Source organism: Abramis brama, assembly GCF_963993115.1.
Source record: "Abramis brama genome assembly, chromosome: 18".
In the NCBI taxonomy this organism is placed as follows: Eukaryota; Metazoa; Chordata; class Actinopteri; order Cypriniformes; family Leuciscidae; genus Abramis; species Abramis brama.
Window position 1 is genome coordinate 27,669,956 of NC_139980.1, and position 24,723 is coordinate 27,694,678.

Consider the following 24,723-nt stretch of genomic DNA (forward strand, 5'->3'; position numbering starts at 1 on the left):
TGCAAACCGAAGCATTGAGAACTTTGTAAGTGTACAGACAGTTTAATAAGAAGAGACTTTATAAAGACAGTACATTACGCGTTTACAGGCAGGCGTCATCTTGGAAAACAGTCTCGACTAATCGAGTCCCGAACGCCGTGCTAAGTGAGCTGGTCGATAGGAATTACGTTTGTGAAATATAACGTAGCGCGGCATTCGTGACTCGGTTACCATGTGTTAATTACCCCTAGGTTCATTTTTCACCGGAATTGTCCTTTAATCACATTTCACTTCTTTGCTGCAAACAACCAAGGAAGGTGACGCCACAATATCATACACTAAATATATTTTCATCAACTACATTATATGCTCTCTATGACAACAGGTTACAATTGACATGTTAAGCATGAAGCAGGATAAGGCTGTGACCTGAAATGTATTACAGTATATATTTATTTTCTATGCAGATGCACTAGAATGATTATTTCTTTACAAATAGAGCTATTCAAATCATCTGGTGAAATTGTTTTCATATCGCAATATAAATCGCAGAAAAACAAAATAACTGCAATGTAGTTGTTTTTTTTTCAATGTCATGCAGCTCCGTACCTGTGACTGAGAATATAGACAATCACAAACTCTCAGTTTCACTTCAACTACGCTTGAAAACACATACAAAGCTATGTAGCAAAAATGCTTTTATTCACAGCAATTCCACTGCCCTGCCTCGCTTCGTTCTGCTGAAGCACATAAGCGCCTTTGTCTCTATTCCCAAGGGATCACATCCTCTAGGCTCTACCGTTGCAGTCAGGTAAAAAAGCTTCTGCTGTGGCAACAACGCAGAGGATTTATCAGACAGGCGATACAAAAGTGTTGTGGGTATTCATATTTCCAAACAATAACACAAGGGACTGTTTATTATTAGATCAAAAACTATATGCAACCGCATTAGGGAGAAGATGTTCTAACAAAGTTTGCTGAAACACAGCCAAACCGCAAAAGATGATGGCTTCATTCCCAGATGCAAAGTGAGGTAACTTTACCGTAAAACGACTTTCACAAAGTGGCCGGATACAAATTGTGGCCGCACACCGCCTGGAGTGACGGTGAATAATTTGAATGACAGCAGCAATGACAGGCAAGCAGGGAATGGGTATGCTGTCAATTTAACAGTATAATTAATTAATGGAACTGATTACACAGCTTGAATATAACAGCACTCACGAGTCACGAATGTGTTGAAATACTTACAATAAAACATGCATTTAAGATGCAGTGTGGAATTTCTGCAGCACTACTTAAAAAATGTAAAACATGTCAACAAAATGAAATGTTTGTTAAAGGGATAGTTCACCCAAAATGTTTAATTCTGTCATACTCACCCTCATGTTGTTCCAAACTTGCATGAGTTTCTTTCTTCTGTATAACACAAAATAATACATTTTGAAGAATGTTGGTAAGCTGACAGTAGCCATTGACTTCCATTGTATTTTTTTAAGTCAATGGCCACCGTCAACAGTTTACCAACATTCTTCAAAATATATTATTTTGTGTTCAACAGAAGAAAGACATTTTTGGATGAACTATCCCTTTAACAAAAGGTTTTTAGATTTTGTCAATAATAATGAAAGAGATAAATATAAATTCACATCATTAAATGATTTTAAATAAAACTTTGGTAACACTTTACAATGACGTTCATTAGTTAACTTTTTTTAAAGAAAAATCTGATTAGTTTTCACAATCACATGTTGTGTTACATGTTCATACATATTTAAATTAATATATAAAATATTTGAGATATTTTCCTCACCAACTTAATTAGTTTAATTTCAATTAGATGGCATTTTAGTATACATTTCATTAAAATTATTATGACATGGCATAATATAGACTAAATCAATATTGTTAATATTAATTAAAAAAAATACCATACGTTCTAAATAAACTATTAATAAAATACTGTGTATAAATGAATATCGCATCAAAGATTTCTCAACACCAAATAAAATTAATAAAATGAACAAAATTAAAATGCACTCAGTTCATCTTGTAGATAAGCCACTTGAAAAGAAAAATGAATCTAATATTGCTAACTTTCTTATGAGATCTTTCTGATCTTATGCCAAAGATTTTTTTCTAAATCATTTGTATTCTCCGCAACCTGTCCCGAAACAGCCATTAATGTGATTTGTGCACTTTATTATGTGAACGCCTTGGTTGGAAAGGCTTTGCCAAGAACATAAAATGCAAATTCAAATCAAATATATTCAGAAAACAAAACCAGCCAAAAGGCATCATGATACACATAATGTATTTCTTGTACTGTTCTGGGCTTTGACGGGTCAAAAGGGCAACTATGAGGAGTCTGGATCCTCCGTGTTCAGCTACTGGGCAGCATTCCAACATTTATACCTATTGTTGCTAGGAGACATTCCCGCTAATGTTTATGGCTTGCCTCAATCAGATGGGAACCTGGCAAATAGCGTGCAGCCCAGCACAGGTATCATCACTGTAACCTTTTGTGCTCTGAAATCTCACGACTACGAAAGAGGCATCCGGGCCGGGAAAAGAAAGGTTAATTTAATGCCAAAAGGAAAGAGAAACGCCTGAAAAATGTCCTGCAGCAAAGACTTATTCCCACCACACCTTTGCAGCAATTGTGTTTATTGGTTTTGTTAAGCTAGGAATGATTTATAACATTTGAAAAGCCATTAATTCTTTCTGCCTTTTTAGATTTGGATTGTGGTGTGGAGAAGCCAATTCAATTCACTAGCCAAATATCAAGGACTTCTTTTCCCAGAAAGGCAGCTCTTCAGTTGCAGTCACAAAGCCAAAGAGCTTCAGTTGTTCGCTTGTGCTATTCTATCTCTATCCTGCTTCTCAATCCGGCATTCTTTGTTGTCAAATTCATGAAAATATTACCAAACAAATCTATATGATTCAACAGTCCAACTTACGTAACACATCAATGGATTTACACCAAACACGGTGGGAATGGTTTCCAGTCACAGGCTTTTTGCCTGTCCACATGGTGCTTTATTCGCATGTTTTATGCGATATTTAAATTTTGTGCACAAGTTGAATTCGCAACTTGTTTGTGAAACTGATGTCACCATAATAGCCAATTAGAACATATTTCATGTTTAATATTCATGTGAGTTTGATTACAACCAATGATATTTATTGCAAAGGAGGGCTATTTGTAGATTGATTGTGAAGTACTGTAATACAAATCAAGCGATCAACGAAATGTTGCACAAAAATCTATTTACATGAAAAAGAGCTGGCACTTGTCGTTTAATTATGCTGAGGTGTAAGAGAGAAAGTTTACCAAAAAGCATGTTAATGCAGCTTTTAATTAGCAAGTTTAAATTCATGGTGAACAAAAACATGGTAGAGTTATGGCATCAATGCTTTGATAAGACAGAATGTAAATATTTGGATTAATTATGCAAACGGCTTCCGAAACCATCTGTCAGTTTTGGAAAATCAAGGTCAAGTCGCAAAGGCATTGCACAGCAATTTAGAGCAATACTCTGCCAATGTGATTGTTGTGTTTGGCAAAGGATCCGTTTCCATCTGTACGCTAGGAATCCGCTTACTTCTAATCTATAAAAAAAGCAGAGTTGTCGCAGCACTTTTACATGCTTATGGACGAACTCAATCATACACAATACACGGCATTAACCTCAAGAAAATCTACATTTGGCAGATCACCTGCATTCAGGAGGGTAATTAATTTCCAGAACACAAACCTTTCTCCTGCATTCAGCTGATTACGATGAAGGAAAACAACAATTAAACCTTTGTCTTTGTGGTGTTCAAAGAGGAAAAATGACAGCAGACATTCATACCTGTCGGAAAACAAAGCAATTATAGAAATGTGTAGTGCCAGGTGTATAATATTTAGAAATAAACTCAGTTCATGACCTCAAGAACAACAGGTGTCTGTCAGTGTCTGGGAAATATGATATTCGCCAATGAGGAAACAATCTAACAAGTAATTTTTCCCTTTTTTACTATTTACCCATTCTATTTTTACTCCCAAGGTAACATTTGTGTTAAAGTCCGCGTGAACCGTAAGTTGCAAACGTCTTTTCTCCAGTGCTGTGACGTATTTCCCAGTGAAAAGGAATATTGAACAGAGGGCAGGGTTTTACTCTAGCGCTCCTCCTCTCCATCTCTCGCTCATTACAGACTAACGATTTGAGGGGAGTGGTTAAGCGTTTCCCAAACCAATTCTTCAAACCTACGTCATCAGAGAAGGGACGCCATTCCAGACCGGAAGTAACTTTTCAGACTTTGATTAAAGATTACGACGGCAAACAATTTTTTTCTGTGTTTTAACTTGCACGGATTAATTGTTCACCATAAGACTAGTAATATGCGCTAACAAAGTAAATAGGGTCAATTTTGATTTCAGTTGGACTTTAACAATCAATCTTGGGTTTATTTGGCTAAACATGTATATTATAAATTGTAAATTTTCAATGCCTAGTGCATCTATTTCTGTAGTTGAATGGACTTTGATTTAATGTGTTACTTTAGTACAATTAATTATACAAAAATAAATGCATAAAAATGAACACATTTAATCATGGTTCACAAAAATAACTCTTTGAATGAACATAAAAAAATCATGGAAATGATTTCCACATGATTAACTTGCTTTATTTCAGCATTATGCAATTCTGTTATTCCAATTTAATGTACTTATGTTGGGTCAACTTAATTTATTAAGGTTGATTCAACTTATTTACTATGGTTGGACACAGCTTAATTTAATGTCAACATTTGTCAGCCCAACTAATTTACTTAATTTGCATCCAACTTATGTGATTGTTATTTTCATCATCCATTAATATTTCATTTATTTTAGTGACACAGAATTAAATTGATAGACTACAGCTAGCTATTTGCTACACTGAAAAAAATGATTCATTGACTTAGTTGAATTTGCTAAAAAAAATTATGTTAATTGGTTCCACATAATTAATTTTAGCTACATTTAAACAAATGTAAAACTTAGTTCAACGTAATGCATTTGTTAAAATGTAGCTAAAATCAATTGTGTGGAACCACTTACGATAAAAACATTTAGTAAATTCAATGAATTTACTGAAATCATTGAATTTACTAAAAAAAATTATCGTAAGTGGTTCCACACAATTGATTTTAGCTACATTTAAACAAATGCATTAATCTGAACTTAGTTCAACGTAATGCATTTGTTTAAATGTAGCTAAAATCAATTATGTGGATCCAATTAACATAATTTTTTTTAGTAAATTCAACTAGTCAATGAATCATTTTTTTCAGTGTAGCAGTAGCACATATTAGCATCTTAAATGCTAAGATTTACATGCTCCTTCAACCAAGGCAGTTAAAAGTAACTGAATCAGTCCACAGCCAAACAAAATGCTCCACACGTCTCCACAATGGTAACCCACTGTAATTTAAATGGTTCTAATAATTCCAATGTAATTGAACATTACACACAATTACACACTATCAAGTCTTCCCCTTTTCTCATTTTCTCAAAAAAAAAACATAAAATCACTTAATTTTAACATTTATTCTCTCTTAATTCAACCATATGCAAAGCATGCTGGGAACTAACAAGCACTGCCCAGTTTCAGTTAATGCAACACAAATCATTCATGTAATCCAACACAAACAGATTAAGTAACCTTAAATTTTACATATTAAGCAGATTGAACACAAACAAATTAAGTTAGGGCAAAATGGCAGTTGGCGTCGCACTATACTGCCACCCGCTGGATGTAATAATTTTTTACTTAACATAAATGGTTTGTGTTTAGACAACACGTTAGGATTTTATACTGTTAAGTTGAGACATAATTACGTGGACCTTAATAGAAAAAAACATTTCAAGTCAACAAACACAATTATTATAAGTAAACTAAATATAAATATATTATGTAAAGTGCACAACCTTCCTAGTTCATTTTTTTGAGTGACAATTCAACAGGCAACTTGCCAAATCACACTTACTGAAAGCCGACAGTACGAATACGGGCTAACTCCGAATGCATTATGGATTGCTGTGGACTGCAGGCCAATGATAGACAATGAAAATAAACAAACAATATATTGCCTTCTTATGTCTATTCAATTCATCTGTCACAATAACATATTTGAATTATCCTTATTCAAGAGGGCTTTTCTTAGAAAACATTGATATATGTGATTAATTGTGATTAGTTTGATTAATCATCCAATTAACTCAATCAAATAATTTAAATAACAAAGAAACAGGCTTGGGGAATAATATTAATGAGATAATCCAGATAGATTTTTGACTATCAACACTATATCTACTGCATAGTTTTTTTCTGGCCAAGTACTGCCCACTTAGACAGAAAAAAAGTCTTTTGATGAACACGTAGGATTACCAACTGTTGTTGATAAGTGTGTGAAGGGGCAGATAAATATAAAATCGATGCAGCCACAACAACAGACCTGCATACAACAAAGTGGTAAAACGTTCCAATTATGATGCTTCAGTTTCCACAAAAGCTTACAGAGATAAGGAAATTAGAGCAAAATCTGAGAGAAGCACATGGTCAGAACTTCCCTCAAGGACATAACAGATGATAAGGCATGTCTAAAAGAAAACTCTTAAATAATTTTATGTTCCAATGCAATGAACTAGGGGAGCCTCTAAGTGCCATCTGAAATTTTCTTCTAGAATGATCTTTTTTATCAAGCTTGTATATTTAAGTTCAGTAATTTCACTTAAATGACAATTCATAGGTAATTTTCATTGCCATTTAAGTGAAATTACTGAACTTAAATATACAAGCTTGATAAAAATGATCATTCTAGAAGAAAATTTCTGATGGCACTTAGAGGCTTTTGCATCTGAACTCTTCATATATATATATATATATATATCATTATCATGAAATAAATGTACTCATAGCGTTATCCAATTTTGGTCATATTGCCCACTCCTACCATAAACCCTGCAACATTAGCAGCAATCTGCTAACATGTAAACAAATCTTCCTGACTGACAAGTTCTCTTGCGGGCAGCCAATTGGAACGGGCGGATTTCACCAGCTGTATTCATCTTAGTATACATTATGCATCATAGGGAGGCTGTCGGAAGCTGAAGCTAAGAGGACAGTTTGACAATGGTTATCAAGTTCTTCATCAGCCATAATAGAATCAAACTATTTTATCAGATGTCCTTCGTATGAATGCATCTTTGAGCAATATCCATGAACAAATCCCTTGAGTATACAATATTCCTTTCTTTGTTTCCATGTCAGAATGTTGGGCCTCCAGGCCAGACTGTTAGACCACAGGCATTTATACATGCCAGACACAAAAACCACCAGTGAGAGAACTCTCATAAATGCTTTAACTATGGACATTTTATTTGTATTATTGCCTTAGGCAATAAAAACTGCCTGGTGATTTAGCAGAGCTGGGTGCATTATGTGTTTTCTATAGCCATTCCTGGAAGAAATGGGTAACAAAGCTAGAGGAGGAAAGAGCTTGGACAATAACTTTTTTTTCTTTTTTTCATAACTCTGACACTACATGCTGATCTACATGCCATCTTTGGTATAAAACAAAGTTGTCGGAGGAAATTATATCAACCCAGTATACAGTATCTCACAGAAGACCCAGTATATCTCACATAATAAAATGGCTGTATTTTTTCCCCAACTTTCCGTGCCAAATTTTTTTTAGTTTTTAGTTTTCTGGAATAAATGTGCTTAATTGGACAACAGGAACACATACAAAACATTTGCAATACAACAATGTGTTTTAAAACCTTCCAATTGGCATCCCAGAATGAACTATCTCGCAGAATAGTAGCAAACATGGGGGAAAGGGGATTGGAAAAGGTCAGAGAAACAAAAAAGAAAAGAGAGGACAAAAAAGAGCTCAGATCAGTGCACCAATAATAAAAAAAAGTTTTACATCAATCAGCACAAAACCCACCCTAATTCTGAAATATATACAAAACAAAAAGCTCATAAGACAACGGCTACTTAAAAGTAACTTGCTCGCCTATGACATCATCCAGCTCAAACTGTATGCTAATGGCATCATCCCGCTCTAAGAGCCACTTCTGGTCATGAACACTGAGTAAGGTCTGATTAATAGACACCAGGTGGTGACATCAACCACTACAGCTGATTCTTCGGGTTAATGACCTGCGTGATACATTAACCTACACACGTCCAGTTGGATTAGTGTAGTCACGCTTGCCAGTTGTCATGTGATCTATCACGCACGTCTGATTCATCATCATGCCAGCTGGTTGGCATGCCGAGACTGTTACTGCCCACTATCCATTACTGTAACTGAAAGAGTGATTCAAAAGGTGTGATAGAGATAGTCCGGGAAGAGTTTACTCGAGAAACTACTGTTGTTGTACAAACACCAGACTGAAATCATCTTTTTAAATGGGACTGGATTGGAAAACATTAAATGTAGAATTCTAACAGTTAAGCTCTGCAGAAGCAATAAGTAATCATTTTCTGCTTTAGTAGGTCAATGAGACTTGGCTTAGCATCTTAAACTTAAAACTCCTAATTGGCTGTCACGACCCGTGGTAGTGGGAAGATAAGCATAAATGATAGTGGCTCCAGGCTAATGACACAAGCCCTGCCTATATGAGCACCATCATCCCTCCGGTGTAATATAACGAGGCAGGGTTTCCACATATAGCCCTACATTATTTCCACTAAGATTACCCATGGCCACATACATCTTAGTGCCGTATCACTGACCACTTGTCAGGTGGACACTTGGGTTCTTGAGTTCCCGGGTTCACTACAGTATTTGCACAATTACAAGTGACATCTCTATAAAATTACATTGAATAACAAAGCACTGTTCCAGTAACCAATTCAAGTTAAAAACCTCTGAGAGTAATCTGAAAGGTTGTAGGTTCAAACCCCTCTATGAACTTTTACCCTAGGTTAGTCCAATCAGACTGTTCTGAGTCACCAATTCATCTGTTTTTGTTAGAAAGTGATGCTGTAATTTAGTAATTAGTTATGAAAGATCTTGGCTGGTAATCTGAAAGGTTGTAGGTTCGAATCCATAAACTATCACCATCACCGCAGGTAGAAATTACTTAAGCATTATCACTTACCAATTGCATGCCACATATAAATGCCAGCGTGCATCTACCACTGCAACAGCCCATCTTGCCCTCTTTCGAGTCCGTGTTTCCACGTGGGTCGCTGTAACTCCACAAAATGATGCCCAGGCAACGGGTTTAAATGGATCTTTCTTCACTCCAAACGCGATAGACGAATCAAATACGCCCTTCCGATGAAAGCATCCCAAGCACTCCACCGTGTAGGGAGAAGATGTGAAGAAAACTGCATGTGTTTGTTAGAAAAGTAGAATTGAGGTGTAACGCAAAGTCAAAGAGACACGGACAACACTTCCCTAAGTTAGTGGAGAAATAACGGTATCTCCAAATCCAGCACTGAAAGACATGTCAATGTGATCTTCCTCGGGTCCGTGTCTGAGAAAACAAAGCCACCCAGTGTGGTTTACGCTCTCATTGCTCCTCCCTCGCGAGAAAGAAACCGAATTAACACGTTTTAAACAGCTATGACTCGTTTTCTTTCTCTGGAAGTCGCGACGCGCGTGTTTAGTTTTCCAGCAGGAAATCCACGGGAATGGTGATATGAGGACAATAATCCAAGCGCGCGTCCTGCAAGAGCCTTTCAGTGCAGCTCAAACGTATCTTCTCGGATCCCTCAACTACTATTGGTCCCTTCCAGTGTTAACTTGCTCAGTCCGGGTGTAGAGGAGGACAAAGAAGCGGCGCATCTTACACCATCTGACGCTCCAGATTGAATGAAGCGCACGCGGCGCTGTTCTCCGCGGGGATGCGACTCGGTTTGTTTCTCACGCAGCGGCTGGTGCTGATGCTGTAACAGAGCTCAGATGAGGACCTGGACGTCCCTCAATGCACCGGATGAGCTCTCTGCTCCCTCTCTCAGTGGGCGTCAGAGCAACGCGATATGGAAATAATGACTGTGTGGAGTTGGGGTCACTCGTCAAGATGCAGATATATAACGGGCTCGGGCTGTAATTGCTTCAATCGCCCTCAGGAAATTCCAGGTCTGAATTTAAACGGCTCTCTCGGGTTTCAAAGTCTACAATGAAAAAACACGTTCTAGTTAGTAATACAACTATTTGTTTATTAATCTTCCATTACTGTTTCTGAAAGGTTCTTTTGACGAGATAAAAAGTTTATTTTCTACAATAACGTTTTTGCTGATTATGAATGGATTTATATTGCGAAAACGACCTGATCCTGCTTACATGGCTACTAACAAAATAATAATAATAATAATAATAATAATAAGGTAACTTTTTAGTTTAGGGTCCAATTCTCACTATTAACTAGTTGCTCGTTAGCATGCATATTACAAAGATATTGGCTGTTTAGTAATAAAGCACAAATTAATGCCTTATTATACATGGCCATATTCTACATCCCTTAATCTTACCCAATAGCTAAACTGAAAACTCCTTATTACTGCTGATTAATAGTTAGTAAGGTAGTTAAGTAGAAAAAGGACTTTTACTGAGGCAAAAGTCGTAGATTAGTTAATAGCAAGAATTGGACCCTGATCTAAAGTGTGACCAATAATAATACTAATAATATAATAGGAAGACATAAAATATTGATTTGTTTACATTACTTTATAATTTTAGCTGTATTAAGAAAAATGTATAAATTACTTAAGTCTATTAAGAAAAATATTCTACAGCACAGGCTACAAAACAATCGGCTAGCAAACAAACACATGCAACAATATTAATAGTAATAGTCTAATAATGGTAAAGTCTTCCGAGGTTATTATCAAACACAGTCAAAGACATGGAAGTATACCATAGCTTTAATATTTCTGAATGATTTTGAAGAATCAGAATCAGATTGAAGAATCAGAATCAGGAATCAAGTATTCATTAGAGCTGTGTAACAACATGCAATAAATACTTTGCATGCTACTTTATATAATGTATATACACTCTAAGGAGCATAACTGTATCCTACTTTTTAATGCTGGTGCAATGCAATCCCAAACAGTCGACATAAACATAAACATAAACACAAGCCCACACCCACAAAAAAATACACACACAATCAGTCTCTCTATCAATGTTTATGACATGCTTTAATTTTCCCAGCAATCTTGAGTGGCAGTACCATATATTTACATTCCGATTTCCGGAGGTAATGACTGCAAGTGAAATTGCGGACCCTTCCTTCCTGTCATGCGTGACAGTCCTCTCTGGTCCAGTTTAATCTCAGATTCATTTCACTTGTACCAGGCAAACCAACAGAATTAGTGATACTACATTTTGTTTGTGTGAATGTTCCAAGCCACATGACTAAGCATATCTGAGTTTTCCAGCCATCACGTCTCTGCTCTTCGCATTTTCCAAGTTTAAACAATGTCCAAGCAAGCAAACTGTTATAAACAAATCCGGTGGACATGAAAGACATTAGCCTTTCAAGACAAAATTAATAATACTACATAATACATAATTAATTAAATACATTCCAGTCCTCCTGGAATGTATTTAAACATGTCATATATAAATAACCTAGTATTTTTTGCATGCATTTGTTTCTTTGTTCTCTTAAAAGTCATTATAACTCTTTGAGACAAATCTTAGATTCAAAGATTTGAATTTATAACATTCACGTCACAAAATTGTAGTTATCCGCCTGAAAGTGTCACACTGCTTGTATCTGATAGCTTTCTCAAATCTTAATCTAGATTGGGCAAACCATTAAAGAATACGAAATGAAGGAGGACTGTCACATCTGTAGCAGCTGTATGGGGAGATATCGATCCTTTAAAAATTCATGAGCTACTGCAGAGCCCGTGACTTCTATCACTTTAAATTGGATACCAGACTGATGCACTTTCTTGCTTTGTGCTTTAGTGAGGTTGAACTTTGGGTTCTCCTAAATGTTTTATTTGATCTGCTCTTATTCAGTATGCCATCATAGCAACTATAACAGTGAAAAATCAGGATATTATTCTTTCAAAGGTTCCTTTGCACCTTGAACACATTCTCATTGGCAGGCTGAGGATGTTAAAGCTGTATTTCTGAAATAACACAATGGCTATGTCACAGATTTATAAGACTGATACGACAGTCGCTGTGGCTTTGAATGCATTTATAGGCCGACTACACCACAAAACATGTCCCTAGTGTTATGCTAATATACTGTATAGCCTGTTTTCCAAAGCAGTTGTTCCACTGCATCTCATATCTAAATCTCTAGAAACTTTGTAGCAGTTTATATCGCAATATTATCAATTGCTCACAGAGATGGAATTCTTATAAAAGATTTGTGACGTGAATAGATGGTTGCCCTGCTAAATAGATGTTTCTCTGAGTCACAAAAGGTTCAGCTATAAGGGCTAAATGATTTGAACTATATACATTAATTAACACACACACACAAAACTGAATCTATTAACTATTAAAAACATTTCTGTTAATTGAAATAAAGCTGAAAAAATAAAATATTAATATTAATTGAAGACTTAACTAAATTAACTATCAATTAAACCTAAATAGCAATATAAAAAGACATATGCACATAATGAAATTACTACAAATTAAATTAAAATGAAAACTTATAATGTAAAATAAAAGCTAATTCATAATTTCAATAAAACTATAATAAAAGCTAAAATAACACACAAAAAAAAAAAGATCTCTTCTGTGAGATCTCCCATAATTGCAACATTATTTATCTATTTTATCTATTTGTTGTTGTTGTTGTCCTTGTCCAAGAACACCCATTCTGCAGGCTTGTATATTAAGCGACTCTATTTGTCACACACCGCAACTATGTGTATGCGTGACTGCAGTGAGGTACAGTATATTAGATGTAATTGGTAATTAGTTCACAAAGCCAGTGTTAACAAACAGTAGCAGTCCTGCTTTACGCTACCTGTCGGTATGTCTTAATAAGTGTAACACTGAAAGCTGATTACATAAGCTCCAATAATGAGGTGTTCAATAACAGCCTACAGAAGGGCTGTTCAATTAATTTTTTAATAAGCCAATGATTGGCCCCTCTGGGTGTTTCAGTGCCCCCTTGTGGATGTGTGATAATATTTCAGCATGCTTTATTACCAACTGCATTAAATGCTGCCATCTATTATATGTCAGGGCTGTCAAATTTCTATATTATAATATAGTGTGTTGATTATAATAGTTTGATTTTTGATTATAAAATACTTACTTTAAGCTTAATGTGTCCCAACTGGACCAAATCTGCAGGATTCCGCATACTCCTTTCCTTTTTGAAATGTATCAAACATATGCAATTATCCAAATATGCATACAGTAAAATTTGAAATAGCAATGCATGGAGCATAATTAAAAGTTATTTTCATAACATGCACAACAGATGTTCATGTTCACCACCCAAAAAGTATGCTGGCATCAGATAAAGCCATCACACAATGTCTGCTGCTGTGTTAGGGAAAGCGCGGCACTTTTGCAGCTCTCTGTTAGTATTAATCATTTAAACCTGCATTCCAAAGGACCATCAGATATTGATGATAATTTCCTGCCCCCAGCTTGTTTGTTGCTCTGTGACAGACTGTTTGATCAAAGTTTGCAAGTGATGCAAGTTGCTGTTTATATGAAGCAATCCACCGAGCACAAGGGGAGGTGAATAACACTCAAAAGTTAAAGAATAGTTCACCCAAAAATTCTGTCATTGTTCTGAACCAGAACTGTAAGCTTTTTTTTTTAATGCATTTTTTCACCTCTTTCCATAAAACAAAAGATCAAAGTGACGTCAAGCTACAAAAGGAAATCTCTCATAAAGATGGTCCATTTGAATTCCAAGCACAAAAGTTGATTGGACCACTTTTATGATTATTTTTGGGTGATTTTTACAGTGGCCGAGAGAGCTCAGCAAATGAAGAAAACACATGTAAATAGAAAAACACCCGCAAATTAAGAAAACATCTTCATCAGTTTCACAACACACATGTGCTCCAAATACTCACAACACATACAAATACAGAAACGCGCTGCAAATAGCACAGACCACAACGGAAATGTTTCCAGGCGACCCCAATAAGTGACGAACCCGGATGGGACATGCTTATTGGTCAATGTCTACATTTTATTTTATTTTTTACTTTTTTTCTTGCAAAACATACAGAGATGACATGTTTATGACATACAACTTTGTATATACAAAATGTATTAGAGATAACAAAGAGCTGAAAAATAAAAATAAAATAGAAAAAATATAGAGAAAAAGAACATGAGGGTAAGATATTAATCTATACATCAGTAACATTGTACACATTTTTGTAATGTTATGTTTAAATAAGTTTCATAATGTCAGGTCCAAAGATAAGACAGCAATTTTTAAAGTTGAGACACTCACACACAAATAAAGCATATTATAAAAACTTTTTTTGGTATAAAATGTATTTATATGTATTTAACAGCAAAAATAAGACATTTCTGTCCTATGCTGATGCTAAACAGAATCAACGTGCTGCGTTGTCATGGGAACTTCCCAGGTGAAAATAATGAGGAAATTACACGAGTTGGCTGAATCCGAAATCGCCCCCTAAACCCTCATTCACGAATCCCTACGTTAGTCCAGTAATACAGTTCACTTGAAGGAGTGAATGAAAACAAGTGAGTGAATTCGGACAGCCGTTGATCGTACATCGGCTGTACACAGCCGGGTTCGTCACTTATTGGGTTCCCCTGAAAACATTTCCGCTGTGGTCTGTGCTATTTGCAGCGCGTCTCTGTATTTGGTTGTGTTGTGAACTTTTGGAGCGCGTTTCTGTATTTGGTTGTGCTGTATTTGGAGCACATATGTGTTGTAAAACTTATGAAGATGTTTTCTTAATTTGCGGTTGTGTTTTCTTAAGTTGCTGCGCGTTGAGCTCTCTCGGCCACTGTAGGTAGTGATTTTTTAAAAATCCTTTTTGTATAATTTCACGGCAAGAGCCGCACTACAAAATTTGTTCAACTTCTGAGTTCCTTCAGGGAAAAAATAACAACAAATACAGAATTTGGCTAAATATACTGTTAAAAAAATGTTGGATTTACTTTGAAACTTTCACTCAGAAATTACATTTTAAGTTTCAATTTTCTCTCCGAAATTGCTAGTATATTTCATAAATAACTACAAAGAAACAAAGTTAGCCTACATTGAATTAAAAATACATTTTTTAAAGACTGAAATTGTACTTTCTTGTAAAATCTTTTTAAAAAAACATTGTAATGACTACGGTGCCAGTGGACTACGGAAGAGGATTAGGGCCAAGTAATACAAAAAAAAAAAAAAACGAAAAAAAAAAACGAGATTAAAGTCATTATAATGCAAGATTAAAATCACAGTTTTTTGAGAAAAAAAAATGTAAATACAATGTTGAGAATAAAATCATTAAATTGTGATTATGAAGTCGTGTTTTGAGAAATCGTGTATTCGAGAATAAACTTGTTATACTTTGGGAATGAACTTGTGTTTTTGAAGAAAAAAAAAAAAGAAAAAAAAAAAGGCTGGTTTCACCTACATTGAGGTTTTGTGGTTTCCCAGAATACCATAATAAACATTATCAATCTTGTTGATTGTGTGTGGAATATGGACAAACGAGACACTTGAGAAGCAGTGGAGGAACTAGACTTTTATACATGGGGTGGCCATGGTGGCTATTTAGGGGGTGGGGGTCCATAGAACGTGAAAGAATATCATGTGTAATACTTATTTGTTTTCATTGTTTTGACAACATGTAACATTGTATTGTAATAAGCTACCAAAATTGTAGATACCCGTGAAATTTCACAATTATCAATTCCAACTAACTTATACCATAGCAAAAACTACAAGCCTAACTAATATAAATTCAAAACAGTCAGTAATAAATAAGAACAGTGCTAAGAATTAAGTGCTTGAAGTTTTTCAGGTCTAACAGTAATTCAGGTACAGAAATTGTATAATCAAACGTAAAATAACATTGAATAATCTTCACTGTAATTAAATATAGATTAATCCTTGCTAAAGCTACAAAAGTTATTCAGTCAAGATCAGTAAGTGATTTTGTTTCTTTTGTTCTTTGATTAACTTCAATGACAAACAATCATCAATAGTCATCAATAATCAAGGTATACATGCATTAAGTCTAAATTCAATCGCTACTCGCTCAGAAAGTGTGTTGATGGATGGCTGAAACACATGCAGTAGATGCTAATGAATTTAAATGTCAAGATTTACCGACATTGATCTCAAAATCTTAAAAACATAAAACACAAGTTTATGAGTTTATTCTCAACATTTTATTTTGACTTTTTTCTCAAAATTTAACAAGCTTTTTTTCTCAAAACACGACGACTTCATTCTCTAAATGTAATGAGTTTATTCTCATTGCACCCGATTTCATCAGACCTGCATGTTTCATATTAAATTGTAATAAATTAAATTGTATTTCGACTTTTTTATACTGTTAGTTTAAGCTCGCATTATAACCATCTCGAGATGGTTTTATTTTTTTATTGCTTGGCCCTATAATCCTCTTCCGTAAATGACAGAAATGTCATATTTAGGAGATTTATTTCTTTAACAGTCGAGCTGTGAGTCTAAACAACCATAGAGTGGTTCACTCAGTTTACTGCTCATATTTGCAAACACAGCTGACCCATCAGCCCGGACATAACACATTACCACCGAATGAGGCCGTTTTCACAACCTCTGCAATTATCCTACACGTTTAAAGTGTACATTTACAGCCTAGTGTTTCAGCACATTTTCTAACCCGAGGCATCCACGTCTGCTTCTATTGATAGGTGCCAGCAAGCTCTGCTAGCTGCCGGTGAACTTGAGAGAGAGATTGGTTGAACTTTCATTGTGACACTCTTAGTGGCGCCTTTTAGCGGAGTGCTTTGAAAATGAATGAATGCCAGGAGAGCGTCTGCAATGCAGTGCTTTTAATTGATGGTACGGTCTCTGAACAAAGAAAGTGTGGTAGGCATGCGGCTCCATTCAGGTGTCCGGCGTACTTTGCTTGAATGGGAATCAGTGATGCATTGGGCTGCCCATCTCAGCACTTTAATATGGGATGTTGCAGACCTGTCAACTCTAATTACACATGAACACATCCAACGGTATTGGGCCGCATTCAATTCTGAGGGATATATTGCCAAAGAGCATGTCGCGTGGCCAAATCTTTATACAACTCAAATAATATTGTGGACTTTACAATGATGGAACGCTTGCAATTTAGCCAGCAGGAGCAATCCCGGATGAGTCACTATCAATATCCGGCTAGCTTTTAGGATGGGATTTTATGGATTGGTGCCGTGGACGAGACCAGCATAACTAGGGTTTACCCAGAGAAAGGCAAAAAAATGTTGTACTTTCTTATATTAAAATGGTCTTTTCTTCTATTGTCCTGCTCTATGATTATGCTCTATGCTCAGTAGTATCAAAACACTTTACACATTGCATTTGCACATCTGTAAATATACATTTTATTTTCATTGTCACTTATTTAACAAACTGGCTTTGGTTTCTGTTATTTGTGCATTATTCTGTGTATTTATTCTTGACACATTTTCACATTGTTTTTATTTTGCTGTTGTTTATTTTGCTGAGATTTGAGAGTTTTTTTTTTGTCAACATCAATAAAACTCGTCATACTTTGCATTTGCTTGGTTTCTGTGTTGTTCTTTTTTTATTATTATACATTTCACAATATATGAATATTATTTCTGGCTCAGTTTTGGGGATTATATTATATTTCGGGCATAATATTGGTCCAGTTGTGAGTGAGTTTTGGGGTAAAGGTGGTGGCAGTTTGGCTCATTTCTGGCTGACATCTGGGGAATCTGGCACTGTTGTGGGCCAGTCATGGCTGATTTCAGGGGACATGGAAGAAGATGTGGGTGAGTTTTGGTCTGCCTCCAGCATGGATCTGGTTTACTTTCGGCAAGTAGCTTTTGGGCCAATCTTGGGCTGTAATTCCATGTGTCTGGGCCAAACTCGCAGCCAAAATTCAACCAGATTAGGTTCAATAACAATTTGCTATCTGGGTTAAATTAAATTCACTTGTATGAATTCTTAAAGGGGTCATATAATGGTGAACATGCACTTTTACAAGTTGATTGTACTAAAATGTGTGTTGGCAGTGCCTGTACACAACCATCATAAAATGATAAAAATCCATCCAGTGTTTTTTTTTAAATCTTCTTATATGTTTTCCCCTCTCTCAAATCAAGCCGTTCGATTTTGTAACGTCACAAAATCGACGCCCCTCCCACGATTGTTGATTGACAGCAGCGTTTCAACACAGACCCGCCCTCGCTTGTGAGCGAGCTATCAATCATAGTCCACGCGGTCATTGTTGATACGCTGGAGCACTGTCATGATGAGAATGGCGTCTTGTGGTGTTCTGTTCTTGGGTGTAATAAGGAACACAGCAGTCATTTTGATGTTCCTAAATCCGAACCGCTGAAGACGCAGTGGCTGAGTTTGTTTTCAAAGGGAATATTCCCCACGATCAACAGCAATGCTTTCATGTTTGCGCGAATCATTTCACACACCAGACTGCTTTACAAACGAGGGTCAGTATAAAGCTGGTTTTGCTAAGAAGCTGCTCCTGAAAAAAGGATCGGTACCAACTATTCGTGTTCCTGCTGAACCTCCAGAAGAAGAAGTGAGTGTAACGTTTTATTAACCTTTATATTAATATTTATATTAATCTTTGCAAATCGCTTGCTGCACGCTTCACGATGAATGCGGCTTGAATGCGGTTTACACTCAGGGTACATTACGGCATGTTTTCTGTGTACGACGTTCTCAATATAATTCATAATCCCACGTTTATAATGAACAACGCGTTATGGTTATTGTGTTATTATTAAAAACGGTGTACGCACAGAACAGAGGAGATAGGTCTGACTGCAGAACTGCAGAACCATACGTCATAGCAGTGTGAGGACGACAGCGCCAGCCTAACAGTCTGATGCCGGAACCGCATACCATACATATCCACCTTACATATACCATACCTAAACCTACCCATCTCCACCCCCTGACCCCTAAACCCACCCCTAAACCTACCCATCTCCACCCCCTGACCCCTAAACCTACCCATCTCCACCCCTTAGATGCTTTTACCCCGCCCACTTCTGGCATCAGACTGTTAGGCTGGCGCTGTCATCCTCACACTGCTATGAAGTATGGTTCTGCGGTTCTGCAGTTGGTTAATATTGAAACAGAGGGGCGGGGTGAGCAAAGCTCATTATCATTTAAAGACACATGCACTTAAACGGCGTGCTGAAAACAGAGCTGTTTTTGACCAGGTAAAATGAGTGTTTTCTTACAATACTAATGAGAATTTTTAATTAAAGTATATTACAAACTTTTAATTTAGACCCTAAAGAATCATATTAGCTTGTACAAAAATGGCATTATATGACCCCTTTAAGGAAATTAATAAATGGGTTCACTCACATAAAAATGGCATTTAGCACACTTGCTCCTGACTTGTTGAGCTGTGGGTGATGATGGTTTAAGTCTCACCGATGTTTTATCTGATGTTTTTCACTGCGTTGTGTTAGACCAGCCTTATGTTTTATCATTAGAACGTATAATGGTTGGTAATTTAAGGAGTGAGGTACCGTACAGCATCTCTTGGACCCTTACCAATTTGCCTATAATAATGGCGGGGGTGCCTTAATCACAACGGTACACTCTATCTTAAAGCACCTTGAAAATCCATCAGGTTATGTTCGATTATTATTTATGGACTTCAGCTCTGCATTTAATTGTATTCTTCCTCAGACAATGTTATGTAAATTACAACAGATGGAAGTGAACCCCTTCATTATTAGATGGTATGGTTCTTTTCTGACAGACAGGAAGCAGCAGGTAAGAGTCAACTCTACTCTTCTGATACTCTGAACATAAGTACAGGTGCCCCTCAAGACTGTGTAAGCTCTCCATTACTTTTTATAATATACACAAATGATTGCCGAAATATCAATAATAACCACATTATTAAATTTTCAGATAATACAGCCATACTTAGTCTACTTACAAAAAATTCTGGCATTTCTATTTATAAACAGGAGATAGAGGAGGTAGTGATGGTGCAATAGGCATAACTTGCTCCTTAATGTAAATAAAACCAAATAAATGATTTTTGACCCCAGGTCTATAGGAGATCACAGCACACTTCAAATTGAAGGTGTACTCTTTGATCAGGTAACAACATATAAGTATTTAGGTATTGGATTGTCAGTTGCAGTGGTCCCATCAAGTGTATGTTTGCTGAAAGATATGTCAGCGTCTATATTTCTTAAGACGACTTAGAGTTCATGGAGTGGACAAGGATATCATGTTACTGTTTTACAAGGCAGCCATTGAATCTATTGTTTGGTATGGTATTGTGGCTTGGTTTGGTAAACTGTCCGTTAAATTAAAATCACGTCTCCAAAAATGTATAAAAAGGGCTGGGAAAATAATTGGCCAAATGCCACCTACTCTTCAGGAGCTTTTCGAGGAGGCGGTGAGGAAACAGGGTTTCAAAATCACCAACGACCCAAAGCACGTCCTGTTTAGTGAGTATGAGCTGATGCATTCAGGCAGAAGGTACAGGACAGGTTACCAAACTGCAAGCTTAACAGGTATAAATTCTCATTTGTGCCACTTTCAATCAAATTAATGAATAATAACAGATAAGGTGTGTGTGTGTGTATCTTATCTTTATTCATTAAAAAAGTCCAAAGCTCCATTTAAATTTTTCATAACATAGTTCATTTTGAATTTTACTTTTAAATCTAATACACACAAAAATATAAATTCATAAAGGCCTCTATTTTGTTCACGTCAACTACTGTACTGTATGTTAATATTCAAGAAACAAATTCACTGTAATTTATTTTTAAAGGACAAAACCATTACAAGGAGAGAGTAAAGCTTATCCCACTGTGTTGAAGAAATAACTTACCCCAAAAAGTGACAAATTAAAAGTCATCATTTACTCGCCTCATGTCGTTCCAAAACATTCATGCTGTTATTTTTCGGTGGAACACAAGTAGAAATTTCGAAGTGTTCACATAACTCTTTCCACACAACATTTCAAAATGACCATGTCAGTCTCTGAAAAACACAAAAAGTACCATAAATGTAGGGGCTTCCCCTAGAACATATCTTTTGAGATATATATGCCAATTTTGAATGAGTTGTTAAAACAGTGTTCTCTGATTAATGAGTACAATTTTGATCCACAACAAATTACACACAAACATGAATTTTAAATTCATGGTGTGCTTTTAAAATTTCAGTTGATTGTATGTTGCTACATTTCACATTATTGTGGTAGGCTATTTGTAGTCCTTGTCAGTAAGAAAAAAAGAGTCATTGCTCAGCAAGGATGCATTTATTTAATCAAAAATATAGTAAAAACTGCAATATTGTGAAACAACTGTTCTCTTTTTAATATATTTTAAGATTTAATTTATTTATGTGATGGCAAAGCTGTGTCACATGGTCCTTCAGAAATCCTTCTAATATGCTGATTTGTTGCTCAAGAAACATTTCTTATTGAAACAGTTGTGCTGCTTAATATCTTTATAGAAACCATGATTATTTTTTGTTCAGGATTCTCTTGTAAAATTATAAATGTATTTACTTTTACATGCAGCCTCTCTGAATGAAATGAACTCATTTAAAAAAAAAAAAAATTGACTCACTGACCCAGACTTTCAAATGGTAAAAAATCTGTTTTTGATAACAATGGCTTTAAAATTAACAATGTATGAGGAATGACTTGGTGTAATATATTGTTATAAAACATAATGAGAGTTTTCAATTAATGTTAACCACACACATACCTTATTTAACTTGAAAACTCCTAAGCTAAAACCCATTCAAAATCTAGAACTGTTGTGGGAAAAAAAAGAGAGATCCTTATTTGTACATCACATTAATATGAATTATATGATCGCATAAATACCCGCCATTAAACGCAAAGCTTAGTTTGCTGTGTGTTACTCATATTCTTACTTGTTTATGGCTTTGTTGTTGCTACAGCAAGCATCCAGATGGCCGGTTGGAAGTGACAAGACTAAATTATGATTGGGTTTGGCATGGCATAACAGGGGTTTGATGCTCTCATAACATCCATAACACCCCTCCCATGTGAAACACAATGACAGAACCCATTAGGCCTATTTTTTTCTCCCCAAATTCCTGTTCTCCAAAAGCATTTGAATCAGGGCCTGACCTCTCCTCCCATTATGGCCATTTAGCGCTGCTTGCTATTGCACTCCAGGCAGACTGTCTTTAAGTATTAATGACTTCATCAGCATTTCTTTTAAATTACCCATTAAGATGCAGTTCTGTCCAATCCTTTACTGCTGGGTCTGCTTCCTCTCACCAACAGCTACAGATCTCTTCATATGAGGAGGAACAAAACCTGACGTCTATTAGGGAGACGAACGCTTCTTTAAGTCTGTGCCTGTGCTGACGGATTATTTCCCAATGAAGCGGCCCAAATGTCTATCATGCCAGGTTAGTAATGCTAGTTTTACTGTACCTTAAATAAGACTAAATGATTTGGAGATCATTGTCAGAGAGTTGTTTCATTTGACATTAGCTAACTGTAAAATCATTGGGTGTCAGACAGGGAATGCTATAAAAGTATATAGCTTTTATATTTTGGTTTTATAGATAAGTTTATGCATCACATTTTCGCTCCGCAACCTGCTGGTTTATTGCTTTCCTTTTTCCAGAACCCACATCTGTATGGCTCACAAAAAGTCATTTCTTTTTCTAAATTAGTTTTTAAATCATTCACGGTGGGAAAGAATTTCTCTACTTTGCATTATTTTTCATCATTATAGGCTCATCGGCTCTATATTTCTTCCTTTTTTTGTTGCTTCCTTTTTGTCTTTTATTTCACAGACAGTGAAATGTGAAATAAATAAAAAAGACTGAGATGATATAAGAAAAAAATCTGCATTATCTTTCATAAAGCTTTTTGAAGAAACACTTCAATTTTGGTCAAGTCAGTATGGTCTGTATTCTCTAAGAGACTGGAAATTTTAAATGTATATTTATCTACTAAAATATTCTTTGTAAACTTCTCCTTTTTTATTTTTTATTTTCAAATTTAAAATTACACTAGCAAATTACTACAACATACGCTGTGGCACTGGCTCAACCAATGGTGTGAGTTTGGGGGTGGGACTAACAGCATGGGTGGGTGTGTTCTGTAATATATTTTTGTATGCATGTCAAGTCACCTTTATTTATATAGCGCTTTTTACAATACAGATTGTTTCAAAGCAGCTTTACATTGATAACAGGAAACTAATGCTAAGTTTGTTTTGGCTGTACAGTGTTCAGTGTTGATTCATCTCTGTTGTAAAAAAGTTATTAATTTAGGTCATTTATCTATACAGAAGCTCTGGAGAAAACAGTGATTTCATTGTCCAGCTCAGTTTAGTTCTGTAATACAATGGTGTCAATGCAGGCAGTTCAGTAATATTGTTGAAAATTAAGTGGCAATAACTGGGGGGGCAATAAACAAACAGTACATGATTATGATTCAGGCTGCATTACAGGTCAGAAGTCAGATTGAATCGGAACATTCAAAATATTTATCCAGTTCCCTCTGCAACATACACAGCACGAAACAAACAGATCAAATGTTCGATTGCGCGAGTTGGTCTTTTTCAAAAGCATACAACACTACCAGTGTAGTCTCATGGGTTGGTTCTTTTTAGTGAATCAAAAACATAGCCTACAGCAAAACTTTTCCCTGAATATTTATTCCTTACAAAAACAAAAATAATAGTTAATGAAATGGTTAAGAAACTGGAATCGTTAAGAGGAATCATAACCAAAACCATTAAATTATTCCCAATTCCCACCCCTAAAATCTAAAAAGGTTTCTGTATCTGCTCTTAATAATATATTGGTTGCTTTGCTTATTTAATGCAATAACTTATGTAGCTTCCACTTTTAGCGTGACGTTCAGTGCACCGCTGATGGAATTGTCTGCAAAACACAATGTTTTTTTTTCTCGCCTTTGCACCATAGATAGAGATAAAGATAGTTTATTCAGACCCTTGGCAAAGTCTTGTCTCAATTCAAGGACTTGAGAAGCTATTCAGGGAGGCAGCATTTAGATGTAAATCTGGATGATATAAAACCCCGCTATTGTGAGATAAGGAGGTCACAGATGTCATCACAGTGTCTTTTATGTGATAGCTGTTCAGAGACGACGAGCTAGGATTGAACCCTGAGGTGACAGCGGTGCACTAAACAGGACAGAATGTGTCTGCGTCAACCTTCTCCGAGAGTTGGCACCGCACGCGCACACAAACACACACGTGCGTACAGAAAAACACCCATGATTCGCATCACGATGCCAGTCATTTTTCCTCCTCATTGCACCCGATTTCATCAGACCTGCATGTTTCATATTGACCTGCAAAAGGGTTGAGAAGGGATGCAAGATTGTACTCCAGCACAGGGGTATTCCAATAAAATAAAAAATAAAAAAGGTATAATAGTTCAACTCGATCTCACGGCAATTCATACAAATTTTACGAGGTTCGTATGAATGACCTACCTCTGACCCCGTAAGAATTCGTATGAATGAACTACCTTTGACCCCGCCCCTAAACCTACCCATCACTGGG

The 24,723-nt window shown here is 36.0% G+C and overlaps 1 protein-coding gene across 2 annotated transcripts in view; it reads right to left on the reverse strand.

Annotated features, from left to right (window-relative positions):
- Positions 1 to 10,078, reverse strand: part of nkain2 (sodium/potassium transporting ATPase interacting 2) — a gene marked incomplete at its 3' end in the record, with an annotated part of 167,416 nt that extends 157,338 nt beyond the window's left edge. For both annotated transcript variants that reach the window (XM_084090533.1, XM_084090534.1), the window contains exon 1: positions 9,125 to 10,078. In XM_084090533.1, the coding sequence (XP_083946659.1) occupies positions 9,125 to 9,178 (54 nt within the window). In that variant the 5' untranslated portion in view covers positions 9,179 to 10,078. The remainder of the gene's footprint in view (positions 1 to 9,124) is intronic.
- Positions 10,079 to 24,723: the final 14,645 nt, after the last annotated feature.